The sequence below is a fragment of the Staurois parvus genome, unplaced genomic scaffold, assembly GCF_062004578.1.
Source record: "Staurois parvus isolate SC_StPar_1 unplaced genomic scaffold, SC_StPar_1.0 ptg000094l, whole genome shotgun sequence".
NCBI classification, from domain to species: Eukaryota; Metazoa; Chordata; class Amphibia; order Anura; family Ranidae; genus Staurois; species Staurois parvus.
Window position 1 is genome coordinate 1,610,057 of NW_028317890.1, and position 14,745 is coordinate 1,624,801.

At 39.0% G+C, this 14,745-nt stretch overlaps 1 protein-coding gene across 2 annotated transcripts in view; it reads right to left on the reverse strand.

Moving 5' to 3' along the window:
• The window catches only part of MICU1 (mitochondrial calcium uptake 1), a 331,092-nt gene that overhangs the window by 240,291 nt on the left and 76,056 nt on the right, over window positions 1–14,745 (reverse strand). For both annotated transcript variants that reach the window (XM_089670730.1, XM_089670729.1), the window contains exon 4: window positions 13,973–14,135. In XM_089670730.1, coding sequence (XP_089526856.1) covers window positions 13,973–14,135 — 163 coding nt within the window. The remainder of the gene's footprint in view (window positions 1–13,972; window positions 14,136–14,745) is intronic.

The following is a 14,745-nucleotide window of genomic DNA, read 5'->3' on the forward strand; positions in this document are numbered from 1 at the left end:
TCATTCACTGCGTGCGCTGCAAGTAATATGGAGTCATGTCAGTCGCCGAGCTTCAAAGAGGGCAAATTGTTGGCGCCTGATTAGCTGGTGCCTCTGTGAATGAAGTTGTCAATTTAATTGCCATGTTGCAAGGTACAGTATGAAAGGTTATGTTGGCATACACAGTTTCTGGGAAAATGTTGTCTGATAAGCATAGGCACGATCCACATGGTCAACTGACTGAAAGAGACAAAAGGGCTTTGCGCAGGATTGCAACCCAGTATAAGAAAACAACAGCTGCAAAAGTGACTGCAGAGCTCAATCTCAGTCTCCTGATGAGTGTGATTGAGCTCTGCAATCACTTTTGCAACAGTTGGTTTCAACGCTTTCAATGTGAACATTTCATCACTTTCACACCTGCAAATCATGTAGTGTTTCCATTTTTTTTGTCAAACCCCTGTATTTCAGGGTCAAACATGCTTGGGTACATATGCAAATGAGTATCCAACGCCTAGTGTCTCCTCTTCCTTTCTTAGGCACCTCCAGAATTTGCTAGATATGTTCTGTTTAAGAAACCGGAGTCCCACTACTTGTTCATTTACCACATCTCCACTATATCCACATATAGAGCAAAGAAAAAAACCATTGTGTAGTACGTTAAAAAAATGCTTTTATTAAAATTGCACTTGCAAAATGAAAAAGCCAGTGCTGCATATAACACAAAGACTCACTATACCACAAAAATCCATTCCAGGTGACGTCATATGAACGCACGGGAAGTGTGGTATTGGATATTCATCTGCATATGTATCCAAGCACTGTTTGACCTGAAATCAGGGTGCACAAAAATCAATGATTTTTAAAAAAAAAAATTTAAAAATCTGATTTTTTTTATTTAAATCGGATTTTTTTAATTTAAATTGGATTTTTTTTAAATAAAATGCTTTTTGAGGAAAATATATTACCATCCAAAGGTTATTCCATCATGAAATAAAGATTAGTTTTTTAATTATGTAGAATAAGGCTGTATATGTTTAATTTTTTTGGTAAATAAATTCCATTAATCCATTCACAATGTCATGCTCTTCCAGAGGTTTTTGTAAGATTATTGGGCAGTTTCTCTGCCTACAAGATATTATCACAGATTCTTGGTTTACTTTTGGTTTACTTTTGCAGAGTTAAGAAAAAGACCTTAATCCTAACTTCTACAAACCTATGAATACAGAATCAACCCCTTCAGTGCTAAGTTTCAAGAAGTTCAGTGAATAGAATAGAAACAATATTTTTCTGATTGTTTGGAGTGGAATAGATCTGCACAAGAAGAAAGTGAAACTAAGTGTGAGGAGGAAGGGGCTGACAGTCTAAATTTCTTAAAATATATATATTTTGTTTAGCCAAATTAGTTAACAAACATGGATGTTTGTTTAAGCAAATAACATATGCTGTAATGTTATTGTTTCAGTTGAATAAATCTATTTAAATTGTTATTATTAAGGTAATGATTATTTTTCTCCTTCCTAAGTACAACAGAAAAGTTGTCCAAATATGAATGATTAACCTATTAAACTGGGGATCAAAAAACTAATATGAAAAGTTGTTATTCTAAAAATCTTCATCTACTTGCATATTAAAGTTATACCAGCAAGAATTAGTCTTTATGTAGAAAACTAGGATTTAAATCAAGCCTTACTGACTAGTGATTTAAATCGTGATTTAAATCAGTTTGATTTAAATCAAATCCACCCTGCCTGAAATATATGGGTCAGATGTCAAAGGTGAGAGCAGAGTGAGCACAGAGGTGAAGCACGAATTAATTATTATTGTAGACGAACATCATTGGATCTGAGTGCATGATTAAATTGGGGACAGTAAGTATTATTATTGTGGATGCGGGGCACTGGATTCATGGGCAAAATTTAATTTGAGACTATACAAGAATTACAACAAGTGTATACACTTTATTCACTTATTGTATGGTGCATAAGAGACTCACATTACAAGATGTATGGTTTTAATACTTTGTCATACAGTAAATTTTGTCACAATAGTATTAGTTGGGTATTTAGAGTTTTCAGTGCAGCATCATTTTTGTTTACTTGTTTTTGGATGTAGTAACACATGGTCGATGCTAGCAGCAGTGAGTAATTCACACATATTATTCATAGTTTGGTGGGCAGAACAGGAGATTATTCACTTTATTGTTGTTAACAGTGCACACAGTTTATAAGCATATACACATTTACTACCTTCTAAACAATGTACAGAAACGATGTACAGAGCAATAACTATGGTTGTCTTTATGTGGCATGAAAACAGAACATGAGTTTATGCTGAAGTATCATGGTGCGTAAAAAAAATGTGATTACATTACCCACACTGGCAGTGTGCAGTATATCTATCAGACATACCAAAATAATTAGGCAACCAAATGGACTTCCTTTCTAGTAGGTTAATTAGGAATCACAGAGGATCCATTGATCCCTTATCCCTCATTTCAAAAAGCCTTAAAGAAGTAGTCTCATCAGCAATTAAAACATAACGGCAGGCCTATTGATTGTTAAATACAGTACTAATATTTGTTTGTAAAAAGGAGTGCTGTATGTTATATGTTTCCAATATTTCACATCCTTCTGGCTGCTATCACTACCTGTCAGCTACTCCCCTGTATTTAACTCCATGTGTGAGTGTTCTCTTTGTGAAGCTCATGCAGAGCTTCGTTGTTATTATCCCCTCTACTATGAGCGTGCCTGTCATACTCCTCATCTATGGTGACTTTCTCCCTGTTATTAACACCTCAGCTACCTTTCAATTCCTCAACCTCTTCTTTTGAACTACTGCAATGGGCACACACTTATACTTACTCTGATGTCAACACCCTTAACCTCTTAATCTTACATTTGCACTATTTACAACCTTTCCAACAACCCCCCTAGACTCCCTCAAGAGATGGTTCTGGTCGGCTCAGTAGATTGTTTTAAAAAAGGCCTGGATTCTTTACTAAATTCTCAAAATATAATTGGATACTAAGATTTATAGGTAAAGTTGATCCAGGGAATATCCAATTGTCTCTTGGGGGATCAGGAAGGAATTTTTTTTCCCCCGCTGGAGAAAATTAGATCATGCTTTATTGTTTTTTTTGCCTTCCTCTGGATCAACTGTCGGCATAGGAATGTGTACATGGACATTTTCTATTTGTGTGTGTGTTTGCTTTTTTTTCCTCCGTGGGTCGAACTAGATGGACTTTTTTCAACCAAACTAGCTATTTAACAATCCTTATCCTCTTGTGGATCACAATGTGATCAGTACCATGATCTCCCTGTCTTCAACATCCTATCCCTTTAATCAGCAAACAGTCAGCCATAGAAACCTTGTTTAATTTAAGCCTTCTCTTCTCTACTCTGTAACAGACTACTTCTATAACAAAATCTTACCCCTATCCTGCTCTGACCTGGCCACTTCTGTCTACAACAGCTCACTTTCATCCTCCCTGTAAACACGTTCGCCCCTCACCACACACAGAATTCTTGAGGGACTTCTGCTCTTGAGTGACTGTGGCAGAAAACTAAATATCTGCAAAACTTCACCCTATATAAACCTGCCCTCCTAAAATACATATACTGTCTCCAGACTGCTAAACAGACCTTTTTTAAAATCATTACCATCCTCCCACCTAGTCCTTGTCAACCATTTTCTACCTTTCAGTCTCTACTTCGCCTACTACTGCCTCTACCTACAAGCTCATTCACCGCTCAGGACATTGATAATCATTTCAAAAACAAGACTTGATTAGATCTGTCCAGATATCTCTCCCACCTAATATACCATGTCTAACACCACATTCAGTACTTTCGTCTTTTGATCCTCTTGCTATAATTTTTTTCTGATGCCACCTAACCACCTTCACCTGGACCCCATTTCCTCAGAGCTACTGTGGTCACCCTTTGCTCTATGCTACGCTCCCCAAGCGTCAATCTCTCCCTCTCTACTGGTATTTTCCCTACCCTTCTAAAGCATGCATTGGTCACCTCCCCATAGCTGGTTCTGGACTCTACCCCAGTAAAGTTAACAAACGTAAGTCTACAAAAACACATACCACAGTCCAAAGTTCCTATACAGATTTACAATAAGCTTTGATAACAAAATAAAACTATATATGCAAAAACCAATAAACACTTATTGGTCAAGGATTAAAAGAAACACAACACACTTTCCACCTAAAAGTTCAAGCAAGAATCAATGAAAAAGTCCCAAATATACAAGTTCACTTTTGTATTGTGTACAAATTACCATTCACTGGAATAACATTACAAAAAGGGACCATTCAGGAACCTACACAAGGACCAAAGAGCAACATACACCATGGAGCACTCCACATCAGTATTTCACCACTAAGGAGCAGTATCTGTGAACTCATCAGAGCCGCAAAAAGAAGCCACCCCCTTTAATTCTGGGATCCCATATAGCTTCATAAATAAGGATGCCATAAATATGTGTATGCACACCTCAAAAGTTGATGATATACGCAAAATCCGATGAATACAACAGAGAGAAGATAAGTGGGGCAGAATCTGCTAATTCTCCAATATTTAGCAACCTCTCCTCTATCAGAACTCCTTTCCCAGGAATCCCAGCATACTGTATATGCATATTTGAGCATGAACTCAGCTTCTGTAATAGAGCCCTACATTAATTACTCCTTGGCTACCTTATAAAAAAGAGGAAACATTTTTTCAAAACCTTATATGCATACAGACAAAATCAACTAATGGAAATAGAATAGGTTCGGGAGGGTTAATCTTTCCTTATCTTAGTCCTCCCAAAATAATTCCTCACATATTAAAACCATCCTCTCTAAAATCTCCTCCTCCCCCAGGAACCTAAAACACATACATGCACATTTATGGTTGAATATATTTTTATTTGAAAGCGTACAAATAAAATGTTCACAGCGTGTACAGGCTATAAAATTTGACAAAACAATTACAGCCATGGGCAGAGTCTGTCTGAAAACTCAGATATTAGGTTCTAATGTAGTATACCTGGTCAGGTTAATACAATTTAAACAGGAACCTTAAAGACACATAGATGCCCATCCCATTCAGGGATACATACATGCACATTTAAGCATGCATTTTTTTATTAAAGGGCATGCAAACCCTAAAGACAAACTTCTCTTATTTGGTCATTTTTAGTTTGGTACATAAACCACTGAAAGTACTAAAATACCTGTTGAACCTTCTAAGAATTGTGTCAGCTGCTAGCTTCTTGTGCTCTCTGCCTGTGCAGCATCTTATAGGTTACATTGTTTACTGCTATCCTTGAGGAGTACAAAAACCCTCCCCTCTTTGCTATGGTCATAAAAAGGTAAGATGACCTGCTGAAAATGAAGTTAAAAAACTTAAAAAATCCAAAACCTTAAAAACAGAGCAAGCAGCACTTTATAATGGTTTGTTCTTGGGTTTAGATCCGCTTTCAGTACTCAGAATTATTGATACCAGATACAATCCAGAAGGTCGCAATTTCCCAAAATTTGGAATATTAGATCTATATTAGATCCAGGGGCGGACTGACAACTCATGGGGCCCCCGGGCAATAGGGGATCATGAGGCCCCTGTGTCCTTGCCCAAACTCAAAAAAGCCTATGAAAAAGGTACCAGGGGCATCTCATGGGGCCCCCTACTGACCCTGGGCCCTCGAGCAGTGCCCAAGTTTCCAAATGGTCAGTCCGCCCCTGATTAGATCACATATTTTGCTTGAATAAAATGCACTGCAGGAAATAGCAATCAGGTAATTCAAGTGTGATGCAAGCAGACCAACACCTTTTCATACTTGGAAATTCTATGCAGCATACATTTTTGGGAAGAGCTGTACATTGTATCTACTGACCAATTTCCTTGAACACTACCTACAAAGATGAATGTGCAGAAGCTGACAAATTGCTCCTTCACATTCTTTTTCTTTTATGCTAATGGCTGAGATTACTGTGATATTTTCCTGAGCCCAGGACAAGCTCTTAAGGGCTTTACTTGTCACTCTATGCCCGATGATATAAACAGCTGCTGTGTCTGTTTTCTCAGGGGCTCGCACAACACTGCATTCTGAAATCTATTCAGCAGCTTCACAAATCGTTTTCCCTTTTCTCCAATGATCTAAAAACACAACCTCAATCTACTGGTTGAATAATGAACCCAAATGAGTTCTCTAACCTTCCACATTTCTATCTGTAAACAATAAGTCAATCTTGGGTCTTATTGAAAGCATGTGTTTACTGACTAAATGTATACAAACAAAGCTTTTCTTCCTGTGCACCATACTATATCAGTGTGCAATAGCTTATAATCTATCTTTTTATGTAAAAATTAAAAAAAAAAGGAAGGAAAACCACAGTGGAGAGTTAGTCCAAGGTATATTTTACTAATACAGTGTCAACTAGCAATGCACCGAAATGAAAATTCTGGTGCTTAAAACAAAAATTCAAAATGCACTTGGCCGAAAACTGAAACCGAAATGCAGTTTTTAAAAATGAATATATTAAAAAAAAAAAATACACTGATTAAAAAAAAAACCAAATATATATCCCAATTGTTTTGTAAAATATGAAACAGGATGATTACGGCTACGACATGATTACATGTCACGCTTTGGAATGGCGTGAAACTGCGGTACTTAAAAATCTCCATGGGTGATGCTTTAAAAATTTCTACAGGTTAGCAGTGTAAAGTTACAGAGGAGGTCTGGTGCGAGAATTATTGCTCTTGCTGACGTTCGTGGCAATACCTCACGTGTGGTTTGAACACCGTTTACATATGTGGGCATGGCCTACGTATGTGTTCACCACTACGTGCGAGCACCGGGGGACAGGGGCACTTACAACTTATTATTAAAAATGTATTTAACATTTTTGTTTTTTGGGTTTTTTTTGCATTGTTCCTTTAAAAAAAAAATGAATCACTTTTATTCTTATCACAAGAAATGCATGCATCCCTTGTGATAGAAATAATTAGTGACAGGTCCCCTTTATAGAGAGATATGGGGTCAATAAGACCCCACATCTCTCCTGTGCAATGTAAAGCATTAGAACAAAAAAAAGCATTGATCTAGTGCTTTAAAATTTTTTTTTTAAAAAAATGGCCAGAACAGGAAGTAACATTGCTCCGGTCCTCCAAGGGCATAGAGATGAATGGCGGCCACCCTTCCTTCACTCATCTCTATGCCCAGCGCCGGGATCGATGGTTTCTCAGGTAAGGCTGAAAACAACCGAGTGGGGGCCGAGCGGCGGCGGCGGCGAGGCTTTTTTGGCACCTGTATCGGTGTTTTTTTTTTTCATTTCGGCCAACGGGCGAAATGGGTCGGGCAAAACGTTTTGGCCATCGAAATTTCGGTGCATCTCTAGTGTCAACAGCATAAAATAACTAAATAACTGCTACTTTAAGCTCTTGCTAGTCAGTTACTTATTTTACTTTACAGTAATAGGCGTTTTTGTGATCACTCATATGCAGGCTTTTTAGATCACAGTGTAGGAGCTCCAGTAGCAGGACTTTCCTGCCCAAAGGATCTGGCTTGGTTTCTGACAACATTGATCTGAGTGTTACTGCCCACCCTGAGGGGTTAAAGTTAAAAGAAATCCAAAAGGGAGACTTGGACCCCTTTGTAATGGCTCTGGTAGGTATTCAGGGCCAGGAACTCTTTTGCCAACAGAGTTCCTGAGAGATTTAGATGGACAGATCCTTTAACTGACTAAGCAACCAATGGTACTATAGGAAAACTGCCTACAACTGTGGCTTACAGCTGTACTTTCAACTGAGAAGCACAGAAAGCACTGAACAAAAAGCAGAAAGGCATGTTCTAATGCCATGTGTTCAGCACAGAAATGGAACGCAGTATATATTGACAGACTTGCCCAATACATGGTCAATTAAACATATTAACATGTTAGTTATGAGAACTGAGTATTCCAAGGGCTGACACCAGATACAAACCTGCAATTGAAATTAACAGTTAAAGTATATGCAAAGCCAACACAGTTCTTTTTTTAAATTTTGGATGGAACAGGGATTTGTTAGACTTTGCTAGTTTTATTTTATAGGATACAAAAGAAAATCTCACAAGAGCACTCTTGGCTTCACCTACATCTTTATATAAAGCAGTATTACACCAAACATAAAAAATACAATTTGTTGCCGTTTACCAATCATTTCAAACATCAGATGTGGTGGCTGCATTCCTTTTTTAGGCTTTCCCCCCCCCCTCTGTTTTCACCTGGTGATATGGCTAGTAACACACCTCCTGTATTAATGAAAAACCACTCCCGAGGAATGAGGACAAGAGGCACTGTGGGGGAGTGTTCACATGTATTAGCAGATTTAAGAACAGTAATCCAAACACTTTACATTCAGTTATAGGAAACTCTTTCTTCCTTTTGGGATAAAAGTTTTACATGAATAGATAAAAGCTGATCATTTGAACCACCCCTGCCAGTGTTAAATTACCTGTCTCATGCCTGCCCTGTAAACAGATACATTCTGGTAGAGAGTTTAAATTAAAAAAACAAAAACGAAATTTGCTGGACAGATCACCAGATGAAAGTAGAAGAAAGAAAGCCTAAAAAAGAAAATGAATACAGGAATCACATCTAAGAACTGGTAGGCTGCAACATAATAATTTGCTTTTGGGTTTAATACCGCATATTTATATATTTGGCCAGAAATATTTTAGTGGTTTTTAAAATATGCTGTTTTACATGGACTAGAAATACAAGACAGCAGAGGGTCCCTGTATGTTACCTGGAAAGGATATTTATGTAAGGGGATCTCCTATGGCAACTGCTCACTGAGTCGTCAGCCTCCATCGCCCCATGATAGATATAGATATGCAGTGCATTTATAAAGTACCCCCTTCACTTTCTTACATTTTATGTTGCAGTGATATTACAGGTGTTTAAATTACATTTTTTTCTCATTAAATTGCACTCAGTACCTCATAATGACACAGTGAAAACATAATTTTAGAAATATTTGCGAATGCACGAAAAAGGAAAACTGAAATATCACATTATGAATGGGGTATGTAGCGCTAGAGAACAGATAATAGGCACAGGAGCTGTTACAATATGAAGTAACAGTACAGCAGTTCTTATAATAGTTCATATAATACGGCCAGAAAAAACATGGAAAAGGTCCAATGATGTTCCAGATCACATTCAGTGGAATAGGCAAAAATAATGAAGTTGTGCGCTTACCACAAGTACACACAATATGAGCATTGTATGCAATTCAACAGCAACCGGGCATCATGGTCTAGTCAACAGCCTGGGTGACATCTGGTCATATCCGGACATCTGGATCACAGGTACACCGCTGTCCAGGTCCCCTATCAATAAAATATACATCCAGGCCCAAATAGATAGGCTAACCACTAACCACCAGGGAGCCTATCTATTTGGGCCTGGATGTATATTTTGTTGATAGGGGACCTGGACAGCGGTGTACCTGTGATCCAGATGTCCGGATATGTCCGGATATGACCAGATGTCGCCCAGGCTGTTGACTAGACCATGATGCCCGGTTGCTGTTGAATTGCATACAATGCTCATATTGTGTGTACTTGTGGTAAGCGCACAACTTCATTATTTTTGCCTATTCCACTGAATGTGATCTGGAACATCATTGGACCTTTTCCATGTTTTTTCTGGCCGTATTATATGAACTATTATAAGAACTGCTGTACTGTTACTTCATATTGTAACAGCTCCTGTGCCTATTATCTGTTCTCTAGCGCTACATACCCCATTCATAGTTTACATTCCAAGATATTGAGGATTACCCTGTATGTTAGCTGCTTACCTGATCTGTCTGCGCTCACTTACCCACCTTTTATCTGAAATATCACATTGGCATAAGTATTTGACCCTTTGCAACAACATTTGAAATTTAGCTCAGATGCCTCCCATTTCTCTTGATCGTTGCTGAGATGTTTCTACACCTTGACTGGAGATACAGTTCTAATATAACAAACACGTCTACACTTACCTGCTCTGTGCAGGGATTTTGCATAGGGCAACCCCAATCCTCTTCTTTTTGAGTCCCCTCCAGCGGTCCTGACTCCTCCTCCTCAAGCAGTGCCCCCAGGGAAACCCGCTCGCCCTGGGGGCACCTCGGTGTGCTTGTCCCCGAGCTGCTTCTCAATGCATCCATAACACACATAGCGCCACAGCGTGGCCCCACCCCTGCTCTCTCCTCATTGATTCACTGGTTGTGATTGACAGCTGTTGGAGCCAATGGGCTCCCGTTGCTGTCTCAGCCAATGAGGAGGAAAAGTCCCCAGACAGCACAGGCTGTAGAGAACATACCTGGATCAGAGGAGGCTCAGGTAAAGATTGGGGGGGCTGGGGGGGCCGCTGTACACAGAAGCTTTTTTAACCTTCATGCATAGAAAAACCTTGAGCCTTTAGAAGCACTTTAAATTCATTTGATTGGACATGATTTGGAAAGGCACACACCTCTTTATAAAAGTCCTCACAACTGACAAAGCATACTGCATCAGCGCAAAAGCCATGAGGTGAACGGAACTGCCTGCTGAGCTCAGAGACAGGATTATTGCAAGGCACAGAACTGGGGAAGGCTACAAAACATTTCTGCTGCACTGAAGGTTCCCAAGAGTACAATGGCCTCCATAATTCTCAAATGGAAGAAGTTTGGCACAACCATGACTCTTTTAAAGTGTTACTAAACCCCAATCGTAAAATCAGTCTGTATATGCAGGAAAGCATGTTTGACATACTCACTGAGGAACCTAAAGGGTTAGCCCTCTGCATTGTGTAAAAATGCTGTTTGATCCTTATTTCTCTGACTCTCCCCTTCTTCCAGTGCCCCCCTCTTAACTCCTGAGAACACATATTGTGTGGAGACACTCTGCACATGCTCAGTTTGGTGTGTATTGCTAGAGAGGTTTTTTTTTTTCTTGGGAGAGTGCATGTGATCAGGTCTAGACAGAGGTAAGGGGTTCTTCATCCTTCTAGAGCAGAAAGAAAACGCCTCCTACAAGCTTTAACCAGTGCTTTGCTAAACACTGATAGAAGTCACAAGACTGCTCTAATTGATGATGAGAAAAGGTCTGCATTTACTAAAATAATTGCATTTCCGTGTAGTGTGTACTGTGGGAGACCAGATAGAGTGAATGCAGGGTCCTGGGTTTAGTAACATTTAAAGAGCTAGTCGTCCAGCCAAACTGTGCAATCAGGGTAGAAGTCACTCTGACTGAGCTCCAGAGATCCTGTGTGGAGATGGGACAAAGTTTCAGAAGAACAACCATCACTGCAGCCCTCTACTGATCTGGGCTTTATGGCAGAGTGGCTAGACAGAAGCCTCTCTTCAGTGCAAAACCCATGAAAGCCCACTTGGGAGTTTGCAAAAAAGCACCTGAAGTACTCTCAGACTGTGAAGAACAAGATTCTCTGGTCTGACTAAGCCAAGATTGAACTGTTGGCTTACATTTTAAATACAATGTCTGGAGGAAACCAGGCTCATCACCTGCCCAATAGCATCCCAACAGTAACATTGCTGGTAGCATCATGTTGCAGGAACGTTTTTAAGCAGTAGGGACTTGGAGACTGGTTAGGGTTGAGGGAACGGAGCCAAGTACATAGATATCCACAATGAAAACATGTTCCACAGTGCTTAGGGCCTCAGATTGGGCCAAAGGTTCACCTTCCAACAAAACAATCCTAAACACACAGCAAAGACAACAAAGAAGTGGCTTAGGGACAACTCTGTAAATGTCCTAGAGTGGCGCAGGCAGAGCCCTGACTTGAACCCTATTGAACATCTCTGGAGAGACCTGAAAATGACTGTCCATGATGGTCCTCATCCAACCTGTCTGAGCTAGAGAGGATTTGCAAATAAAGAAAGTCAGGACCCCCCCCCCCCTCCCAATCAAGGTGTGCCAAGCTTGCACATCATACCCACAAAGACTTGAGGTTGTAAATTCTGACAAAAGGTGCTTCAACAAAGTACTGAGTAAAGGGTCTGAATACTTAAGTACGTGTAATATCTTAGTTCTTTCTTTTTAATAAATTCTTAGACATTTTTAAATTTCTGTTTTCACTTTGACATTATGGAGTACTGAGTGTAGATTAATGAGCAATAAAAAAAAAATGAATTTAAACTACTGTAGTACCAGGCTGCAACATAACACATTTTAATTTAAAAGTTAACCTCTTCCATACAGGGCACTTTTACCCCCTTCCTCTGACCTCCTTTTACCATCTCCCACCCTCTCCACCATCAGTACAGCAAACCTCTGTGTAAGTTTAAACTCACTCCAACCTTTCCAGATTTTCCTAAATTTACCCATTTTGTCTTCTCCAGTATAGTATAATTCCTTCTTTTTTTGTATATTTTCCACCCTTCTTAACCAGTCCTTTAACTTGGGCATCTCCCGGGCCTTCAAAAACATTTAATAAATGAGGTATCATTGTATTCCTATATTGCTTAACTGTTAGGTCAGTGTTATGGAATAGGCACACCCATAGATCTTTACTTATTTGTTCTCCAATTTGTTGGAATACGTCTCGCCAAAATTCCTGTATTTTGGGGCACTCCCACCATATATGTATGATTGTGCCCTCCCTCCCACATCCCCTCCAGCAAAGAGGTGAATTCTCTGGATGTAACTTATGTGCTCTACTGGGTGTAATACACCATCTTGTTATAAATGTATAATTCATCTCGACTGTATTCATATCAACTGCCTTTTAAAAAAATTTCTCTCTGCTGGTCACTTAACTGTGTTTTCAACTCTTTCTCCCATCTACTCTGTTTTTGTGTTCCTTATAAATTCAGTAACTGCTCTATTGGGTGCAGGTTCTTAACCCTTCTCAGTGGTTGTGGGAGCGAAACAATGAAATGTCTCAGTTGAGTTGGGGTATGCCACTCGTCCATCCTCCAAAACATTTCTATTTTCTGCTTCAACTCCTGTAAAGTGCTTAACTCCCCTTCCTTTATAATATTCTTTATCCGTGCATTTCCATCTATAATCCAAGTTCCTGTGATAATGATCATCCCTGGTGGGAAACAACTGGTTCCCACCAATGGTATTAATGGAGAGTTATACTCCCATCCATTTTGTTTGTGCATTATGTCCCATATCCTATATACATTCTTAGTAAGAGTGCTCTTATTTACAGAAAGTCTTCGGTGTTGTTGTGGAACCCAAAAGACTTTATCTAACTGTACATCACTCAATACTTATACACCCAATCCATTATCCGTGACAAAATTACTGCATAGTAATATCTTTTGATCTCCGGCATATTTAATCCCCCATTTATTTTATCTTTACATAAGGCCTCATATTTCACTCTTGGTTTTTTTATTCATTCATATGTATCTCATTATCATTCTTGTTAATACCCTAAGAAACTCTTGCAGCAGGTAAATTTCAAGTATTTGGAATTTATACAAGATTTTAGGGGGTATCACAATTTTAACCATATTAATTCGGCCTATCCAGGACAAAAAGCCTTTTGATATTTTCTTCAACTCCTCTTTCAATTCATTCAATAATGGTATATAGTTCACTTGATAAATACTCTTAATTGATGGGGTTATCTTTACGCATAGGTACTTTAACTCTTTACCTTGCCGTTTAAATGGAAGTTTTTGTCTGGTAGTACTTGTCTGTCTACTTTCAGCATATTGATATCTACGATCTCCGATTTTGTGAGATTGATCTTAAAATTTGATAGTTCTCCGTACCATTTTGACGTTAGTATTAAATTTATTTAGTAGGGATTCATGTAAGAAAGCAAAGGTTTGTTATATTTCAAAAGGCTATGTGCTGTGTATTATTTCCAGGAGAGGGCTCTTTAGAACCTTCTAGCCCCAGCATTTTAAAACTAATTGCTGTTCTGAATAATAATTATAAGCTTCGCAAGCTATTTGAATTCATATACTTTATTCTGATGTGAAAGCAACCATGATACATAAGTACTTACTCTCTGGCTGTTTCTCATTGGGTGTTATTGATCGCACAAAATCTTGAGGAGTCATAAATACTTCAGGTTCCCCACTCTCATGTATCACTTTGAGAGTCGCAAAATAGCGAAAGATTTTGTCTGGTGTTGAATAAGCTCGAATTCGGTTTTCATATTCCATCACCTACCATAAAGGAAGCAAAAAAGAAAAAAACACATCAAAACTGTTCATTAAACCCTGAAAAGAAAATCTGATTCACACAACTTCACCCAACCTCCAACAATACATTTTCTGCTCAGGGACATGCACCCGGACGCACATGGATGTCAATTTGGGAGCAATGGCTGTGTTCGTGTTGTTGCTACATTCCAAATGACATCCCAAATCAATGGGGCGGCCTGCACAGGGCTGCATGGAACACCTGTGCATCCCTGTGTAGGTAAACATGGCTTTGCAGGGGCATACGCTGTAGAAAAAGGGTTAATGCCAAAGTTATAACCATTTTTTTCTTTATGTCTTGCTTTTGAAATTATCCCAGCTAGAAGCAACCACAGGCACTTCCTATCCTAGGGTGACAATGCTTACTTAATTCAGATGCAGCATTGTCACCCTTTTCTTCGGAGTTGGATTACAAGCAACAGTGCCCTGATGCTAGTCACCATTAAAGTCAAAGATTTACAGGAGCACTCACACATTATCCAGGAAGCTCATACAAAGGGTATATCAAATGTGTACAGTGCAAAAGAAAAACATGAACAAAGTAAGAGATGCACTCTACTTTTGCAACAAAAAA